The 8733-nt window shown below is 47.1% G+C and overlaps 1 protein-coding gene across 1 annotated transcript; it reads right to left on the bottom strand.

The window, feature by feature from the left end:
* Positions 1 to 4615: 4615 nt before the first annotated feature.
* Positions 4616 to 5571, bottom strand: LOC145994575 (uncharacterized). Its single transcript, XM_083130658.1, has 2 exons — positions 5382 to 5571; positions 4616 to 5280 (listed from the first exon to the last, which is right to left on the bottom strand). Exons 1-2 carry the CDS (start codon positions 5569 to 5571, stop codon positions 4616 to 4618), a joined length of 855 nt encoding a protein of 284 aa, XP_082986784.1.
* Between the last annotated feature and the right edge of the window lie 3162 nt (positions 5572 to 8733).

Genomic DNA, 8733 nt, shown 5'->3' with positions numbered 1-8733 from the left:
GACGTCCGAAATATTTTACAACGACGAAAGGATGCAGGGCTTCGACGAAGTGGTCTGCGGTCATCTCTGCGTCGTAATGCTGGTCATTCTTTCGCAACTAACCGGCAGCGGCGACTCGACATCGTTGGAAATGTTTCAGAGAGCAACGGATTTGATAAAACAATAGCGATAAAAGAAAAATGCTAGTCCTGCATTTGTCCAGCGAGACTTCAATCCTCAAACTGAAACTGCATTACGATGTAATCAGGAGCACTCTGCAACAAGAGTCGTTGGGGCTCGTGGCTTTCTACAGCATGTACTTGATTCGCAACGTCACCGAATACAACAACACCCTCCACGTGGGAAGCAAGAAGATCACCGTTTCGCCTGGACAATATAACCTGACTAGGCTGCAAGCCCAATTGCCTTCGAACGTCATCCTGTCCGAGAGTTCGGTCACTCATCGCGTGGAGATTACGTCCGCCACAGAGGAAATAAACCTCGGATCCATCGGGGAGCTCTTGGGTTTTCCTAACGACAGCAGGTTGGCGCCGGGGATCAAGCACGTCGGGTCCTCTATTCCCAAATTCCTGTCCATAGAAACTTTTAACGTACATTGCAACCTGGCTCAGGGCATGGTTGTATCGACGGACGCAAATCGGGACCAAACACACAAGGAAATCGGTATAATTGCGACGTTCAAGCCCAATTCAGAATTCCTGGAGCCGATTCTTTACGAACCAGTCAAACCGATCTTTTTCCCCATCCAGCACGACAAGTTCAGTGAAGTAGAACTGACTATAACGAACGAGAAAGGCGAATTGGTGGATTTTGCCGGAGCCACGAGCACGGCCGTACTGGCTATATTGTAATAAAATAGGCGGTTAATCGAAAGCACACGATGGATCACGTAGAAAGTTATGAACTGCAGTCCTTCCCTCCCAATAGAAGGACGTTTGGCAACCTCAACGAACCGAACAAGGACATCGAATTTGATGTGGATGTTGGTGACGGGTTTGTACATCCTCATCGCGCTGACCTCTACATCAGACTCGAAATTGTCACCAGGGGCGAAAATGTAGCTTACCCCGCAGAAGCCAACATCAGACTGATAGACAATTTCGTCCCTCACCTCTTCTCCCAGGTGGAAGTGAGAAAGCATGGCACAGTCATCGACAGGATGGATAACCCCGGACTAACTTCGACCATCGTGGCGACCATGACGCTCTCAAAGCCAGAGAGTTCGTACTACAAAGCAGCGGGTTTCGAAACCGACAACAAATTACCCGGGAAACTCGGCACCGTGCTATTCCCTCTGCGACTCCTCTATGGATTCTTCTCCGACTACAAGGAAATCATGTGTAAGGGCGGTCTGAGGGTCACTTTCAAGAGAGCGTCCAACGACAACAACTTGTTTCTGCGATGGAAATCCGCGACGGCTGGGGGCACCGTGGACGATGCGAGCCTCCCGTCCGAGGGTAAGTGCGTGATAAAATCCATGGAACTTCGCATGCCGATCATCGAATACGAAGCTAACCACGCCACGAAGATCAAAGCAGAAATCCTGAAGAACCCGAACATCCCGCTCGAGTTTCAGATGTACCAATTCTTGCAGAGGACAGTGTCCGGGCGATACTTTGAGTTCGACGTGACGACACAGTTCAACAGCATCAAGTACGACATGCCCGACTTCGTGGTGGTTGTGTTTCAAACCGGTCGCGACGGCAGTCAGAATGCGGATTCGAGTATGTTCGACTACTGCAAAGTTAGGAACATTTACCTTAAGAACGGGCGTAACGAGATTTTCCCCAGAGAGAACTACAAACTCGCGGAAGATGATTACCTGAAGCTGTACGAAGCTTACACAGCGTACAAGAGGGTCACCATGGAAGGATCTACCGACATGTACTACACGCCAGCGGAGTTTATCCAGAAACGTCCGATGTACGTGATCAACACATCGAAACGCAAGCAGGTGGTGATCAGCGACCTTACGAGCATCAAGGTTGTCGTGGATTTCCAAGAGGCGATCCCAGACAATACAGTATGCAGCGTGGTCCTGATTGCAGGGAAAAAGTTTGTTTACGATGTAAAGAACGAGAGAATCATTGAACAGTTTTGATATTTTTTATTGAAATGAAATAAATACAAATTTGTTACAAACCCCAACCGAGTTTTCTTTTCGTGTGCATTGCCATTGTCGTTCCCAGAGCGGCCAGTCTTTCACCCATGCCGGCGTCTCTGCTGACCACCCTCCGGAAAGCCCGGTGTTCCAACTGCATGTCGGCATCGTGCCTTGCTGCGAGATCCCTGTTGTCCCGGTACGCAATATCATGGTGTTTGCAAGCAGCGTCCAAGGGATTAACCCCCGGATCACCGCGATCCAGTCGCGCGTCCAATTTGGTGCCGGGACCGCAGTATTGGTAGCCCGGAATATGCATCTCGAAAGGCAATTTGTTGATGATGTCGTTGATGAGTCCCTTCCCTTCCGCCAGCTTCCAGAATCGCGGGGGCAAGATGTTGATGATGTTGATCAGATACCCGATGCCTTTCGGTTCGTTAACGATGAAGCGGCTTAGTTTGGAAACGATCATGTCCACGATGCCAACCTTTTCGTTGTGAAAGTTTCGGTTACCGGCCCTTTCTTCTCCGGCGATGACCAGCAGCCGGTCCACGAGTTTACGAACATCGTCCAGCCACACGGATTCCACGGTCAAATTGGAGTAGCGCTTGATACCGCTGCCGGTAGGCAGGCGAGTGGTGCCAGGTTGCTGCTTGATTTCGTTCCAAAACGGTTTGATGATGTTCCTGTACTTCTCGCTGCTACTCGACTTGACCCTGTTCTGAGATGGGTCGTTGTTCTGATACCAAGCATCGGTCATCTTGAGAATTTCCTTGTAATTGTCGTAATCTTCTTCGGAATACACGTTGGCGTCGGGGCGCTTTCTAGTGATCAATTCCCATAGCCCCGGCGTGCCTGCATACTTCTTGAATAAACTTCTGCGTCCCGCTCGGCTCTCGTTGTAGATGATGATATCGTCCTTGTCGAACGTGACGTGCCAACTGCCTATCTTCCACACGACGCTCCCGGAAGGGTCGGGTGATGGATACAAACCGAAAACTTCGTCTCTGTCATCGCCTTTGCTGCTCAGATATTTGGCTGCGGTCGGTCCTAATCGTATTCCCTCGACGGAAGACGAACTGCTGCTGCTGCTGGGCGACGGAAACCTAGTGGGAAGCGATGGCAGTTGGAAGTGTTGGAGAGTTGTGGTGGGTGAAGGAGGAGTGGGAGGATAGTCCGTAATGTTGCGAACTGCCACCGGCACCAACTCTGTGATCAAGTCCTTGTTATGTTCGGCAACATCTTTGATTTCCTTGCCCAGGTCACCGATTGCATCGATGAGCGGTTGTTCCTGTCGCTTCTTCTGCTCATAATATCCACGATTCTCTTCCTTCCACCCTTTGAATCGTTTTGCAAGGTACTCGGTCAACTTGATGTTTTCTTCGGCTTTCCTTTTGACATTGCAAAATGAAGTTTTGGACCTATCTGTTTTCTTACAATTTTGTTATTTTATTTCGACGGAAGAAACAAGACAGAGCTGTCAATGAAATGATATTGTTGATAATCTTATCTTTTTTGTTGTTCATCTCGTACCATTCATCTGAAAATTTTCTAACACTCTGCTTATGATATCCATCAAGCATGTCTTCCATTTCGTCTGTTATTGCGTGAAGATCTTCGGTATTCACGATCTTTTTCCCCGTGATTTTAAATATGTAGTCCTTAATGATCATCTGACACGGCACGGCGAATGCTGGCGAACTATCGGCGATATCAATTATTCTGTGGATGTTATCTTCTTCTTTACCCGACACAATCTTGAATATCTGATAGAGCAGCTCCACAGGAAGGTTAGCAGATCGTGATGTATTCATTTTTTCTTTTTGTTCGCATCGTACTATTATATTACATTTTCCATCACGATAAACTCGTTGATCTTGTTACGATACTTCCCCTGGTTCGGTTTGCGAGTCATGTCTATCGTGGCGAAGCCGTAGTCGTCAGCATTCCAGCAATGCGTGCAGAGGTTGCGAAACGACTCGTACGTCATATCCCCTCCGACGAACTCGTCGTACACGTGCTTGAGGTTGGTGGCATCCTGCCGAAACAAGCAAATGAAGTTTGCGTTGTCCCTGATCAGTTGCTTGGGGATCTTCGAGAAGGTCTGAGCCAAGTAAAAGCAGTCCATGCCCTTGTGGCGACCTCGAGTGAAGTAGTTGCGAACCTCTTCCTGATTCTCGAGGATGACGTCGTCGAAGACAACCACCGAATTCTCACGACTCTCGTCCAAAGGTACCATCTGCGAGGCAAAGGTGGCTATTTCCAGATCGTCGTAGATTGCAATCAGCTGTCGGTATTTCGATTGCTCGAGGCTCTTGGAAAAGACGTACAGGTGTCTGTTCTCCCAATCGAGCCAGTGGGGAGCCAGGATGAAATTGTCTACCATCAATGTGGTTTTGCCACAACCCGAGGGCCCCACGATGAGGCATCTGATACTTTCGGGGAGCAATTTGCCATTTTTCTTTCTTACTTTACCTTCGCCAACGTCCGGGAGCCTCTTGGTCATCTCCCAGCTCATATGATATCGACAGCATCAACCCAAGAATTCTGCGAAGAGGGAAGGCCGAGCCACTTGACGTAAAGTTTGCCCTTGCTGCGTCGGAGCACTTTCTCCACAAGGTAACTGTCCGGGAACCTAGTGGCGGACAGTTCCTGCTCGTAGAATCGACCCTCGATGTCCTCACCGTCCGCGGTGCTCTTCAGCTTGTAGGTGGGGATGTAGGGAGGTGATGAAGGCAGGAGAACATCGGTCACGGTGAAAATTTCTGTAGACCAGTTTCGAGTGAAACCTTTGTCGAACACTCCGGGGCGTTTGAACTTGCTCACTCTCACCTTGTATCCTATTTTATACTTTGGTTTCTTGATTTTTTCGACAGTGTTTCGTTTGCAGTACACTTCGGAGAGCAGCCACCTTTCGTTTCGCTTGGACACTTCCAAGGGTTTATCTCGATCGTCCTGTGAATTCGGTTGTTGTATTCCTCCACCAGTTCGGGCACCAGATCCACCCACTTGTAGTTCCCGCGGAGGGTGAACCGTTTCCACATGAGTCCCTTGAGGGTCCTGTTGAATCGCTCCACGATGCTTGCTTTCAGCTCGCTGAAGGTTGAATAGTGAAGAATACCGTTCTTCTTGAGCATCCTCCCGAAGGCAGAGTTGTAGAATTCCCTGCCTCGATCGGTCTGCAGGAAACAAGGGGATCTCTGTTTGAGAACAGAAGCGAAAGCTTTGCTGACCTCAACCCCGGTCTTGTTTTTAACGGGTATCGCCTAAGCGTACTTGCTGAAAGTGTCGATCACGGTGAGGAGGTATCTGAACCCCTTGTTGATCTTGTGAAGCCCCTTGAGATTCCCCGTGCTCATCTCCACGAGGTCGGCCTGCCAGAGGTCGTCTATCCCTTTGGTGATCACGGGCAGTCGAGGATAATTCCTGCGGGCAGGTTTGTGCAGTTCGTTCACGATAGCTGCTCTCATGGCAATAAAGGTTGTTTGAGGGTTATAGCACGATCTATTATCTTCCTTGCTTTCTTGCATTTTTTTTTGTTTGCTTACGATAGACGACTGACACTGGCGACGGGATAGGAGAGCACCAACTCCAAAAAAAGCGGTATCGGATGCTCCATATTCGTCTCGATAGATTCGGCGTACAGACGATCTCCGACGGAAACGTTGTCGTACGAGACTCCGACTTTCATGTTGTCGTGCTTGATCCTGAACAAACTCTCCCCGTGATGTAGACTTATCGCGACACCGCTCGGGGGATGCAAGTTCACAATCCGGAGACTTCCGCCACCTAGCGAGAGTTCGTAGAATATGCTATTGTTGTTGAAGATGAAGAAGATCTTGCCAGTGTTCTCTTCGAACTGCTTCACAATACCGTTCAAGTGGACGATTGTAGCTACCAACAGGTCGGTTCGGAAAGCAAGCAAGGCATCGTCAAGCATGTCTCGAGCTTTGACGACCTCTTCGCTGGATATCTTGACGTACTTGGGAAGCGTGGCGCCAGGTTTCCTCCTGTTGTAGCCGAACACGTTGGTTGGCATGTTATAGAGCATTTCTTTCTTTCCGACTGCTCAGTCTATTTTATTAATTTTTCCTCTTCTTGCTTCGAGAAAAGGTCTCGCAGACATTTTTACTGGTAAAGATTTTCTTTCGAAGCCCTTTTTTTTTCCTTGCGTAATTAACCAGAACAGAAAAGATGATCATCGGTAGATGTATTGTTTCTTTGTTTTCGAAAGCATACTTCCCCCTGAAGAGCACTTGTTTTGATTTGTTAGTTAAATTTAGCTTGCGGCTCAAACAACAGTAACACCAAGCAAAAAAGCGTTTTTTTTTTCCTCGGTTAAAGAGCCAAAAGTGCCACTTATCATCGCTAGAAACAAATATTGAAATTTTATTTTCACTTTTGTGCTGTACAGCATAACAATATGAAATGCACAAAAGACTTCGAGGCTCACGCGCACAAAATTGATCGGCCATGAAATGTTCGGGAGGGGCTGTCTGACCAATCAGAGCCATTCACCATTGGAAGAGGTTAGGTTAGTTCGTGCATGATAGAATAAATGTTGCCAACTCACTAGGTTAGTTTAACTCGTAAAATATTGTGGTGAAATATTTATGGCAGAGTTGGCAACGCTGACAGTGAGGCACCGTGAACGACCTTAAAATATACAGCGTAAACAACATGTTGTCAACTCACTAGGTTAGTTTAACTCGTAAAATATTGTGGTGAAATTTTTATGGCAGACAGTGAGGCACCGTGAATATACAGCGTAAACGGCTACGCAGAGTTGGCAACGCTGACAGTTACCTGCGTTAGGTTTGGAAAAAAACGTGAAAGGGGGTTATTATTTTGAGCTGTTTCGAAAATAACCGTGAAGGTACTGCTCTATAGGTGCTTTCCTGTGAAGGTACTGGGTTAACCGTGAAGGTACTGCTCTATAGGTGCTTTGCCGTGAAGGTACTGTGTTAACCGTGAAGGTACTGCTCTATAGGTGCTTTGCCATGAAGGTACTGCTCTATAGGCGCTTTCCCGTGAAGGTACTGGGTTAACCTTGAAGGTACTGCTCTATAGGTGCTTTGCCGTGAAGGTTAAAATATACAGCGTAAAAGGCTACGGTTCGCTACTAACCTATAGATGCTTTCCCGTGAAGGTACTGGGTTAACCGTGAAGCTACTACCCTATAGGTGCTTTGCCGTGAAGGTACTGTCTTAACCGTGAAGGTACTACCCTATAGGTGCTTTGCCGTGAAGGTACTGCTCTGTAGGTGCTTTGCCGTGAAGGTACTGCTGCATAGGTGCTTTCCCGTGAAGGTACTGTGTTAACCGTGAAGGTACTTCTCTATAGGTGCTTTGCCGTTAAGGTACTTTAAAATATACAGCGTAAAAGGCTACGGTTCGCTACTACCCTATAGGTGCTTTCCCGTGAAGGTACCTTAAAATATACAGTGTAAAAGGCTACGATTCGCTACTACCCTATAGGCGCTTTCACCGTGAAAGTACTGTGTTAACCGTGAAGGTACTGCTGTATAGGCGCTTTCCCGTGAAGATACTGTGTTAACCGTGAAGGTACTTCTCTATAGGTGCTTTGCCGTTAAGGTACTTTAAAATATACAGCGTAAAAGGCTACGGTTCGCTACTACCCTATAGGTGCTTTCCCGTGAAGGTACCTTAAAATATACAGCGTAAAAGGCTACGGTTCGCTACTACCCTATAGGCGCTTTCACCGTGAAAGTACTGTGTTAACCGTGAAGGTACTGCTGTATAGGCGCTTTCCCGTGAAGGTACTGTGTTAACCGTGAAGGTACTGCTCTATAGGTGCTTTCCCGTGAAGGTTAAAATATACAGCGTAAAAGGCTACGATTCGCTACTACCCTATAGGCGCTTTCACCGTGAAAGTACTGGGTTAACCGTGATGGTACTGCTCTATAGGTGCTTTCCCGTGAAGGTACCTTAAAATATACAGCGTAAAAGGCTACGATTCGCCCAAAATTACCGTGAAGGTAGTGCTCTATAGGTGTTTTCCCGTGAAGGTACTGGGTTAACCGTGAAGGTACTACCCTATAGGTGTTTTCGGGGGTTAACCGTGAAGGTACTACCCTATAGGTGATTTCCCTTGAAGGTACCTTAAAATATACAGCGTAAAAGGCTACGAATCTTCCGGATGAGTCAGCTCCGCTATTTTCATACTACTATTATAAGATATTTATTGTCCCTTCAACACAAAATATATTATTGGCCTGCCTTAACAAGCTTTGTTCGTTTCAAGTTACAAAATGTTTGGTTGTTGTGGTCAAAACAAACAAGAAATAATGAAGCAAGTCAACAGTAAAATAATTCTTGAAGTTTTCCTTCTGGCGGGAAATTATGAAGGGGTTTTCTCGGGGTATGAAGCACGTGATTTCCCGATAGGCTTCCGAGCTTTCGAGAGCTAACGACACCCGCACCTTCAGGGACTTAAGTCACTTCAATATTGATACCCGGAAATCACCTTGTTGATATCCAGAGAAAATCTCATCAAGCCAATAGTAGTGTTCAGCTTCATAGACATGTTTTCATAGCTGCCTACTAAAAGTTGATTGGTATCTGATGTAACTCATGCATATATATTTTCTTTTTCGACATCGCACCCACTAA

The sequence above is a fragment of the Lepisma saccharinum genome, chromosome 1, assembly GCF_977018435.1.
Source record: "Lepisma saccharinum chromosome 1, izLepSacc3.1, whole genome shotgun sequence".
NCBI lineage: Eukaryota > Metazoa > Arthropoda > Insecta > Zygentoma > Lepismatidae > Lepisma > Lepisma saccharinum.
Note: the sequence above shows the minus strand (reverse complement) of the source record. Positions and strands in the feature narration are given on the sequence as shown.

Bases quoted from the DNA above. Each gene is read 5' to 3' on its own strand.
- LOC145994575 (XM_083130658.1), bottom strand. From the start codon at position 5,571: ATGAGAGCAGCTATCGTGAACGAACTGCACAAACCTGCCCGCAGGAAT. The intron at 5,281-5,381 runs GCAAGTACGCTT...TGTTTCCTGCAG, and splicing joins CACCGTGATCGACACTTTCA to ACCGATCGAGGCAGGGAATT.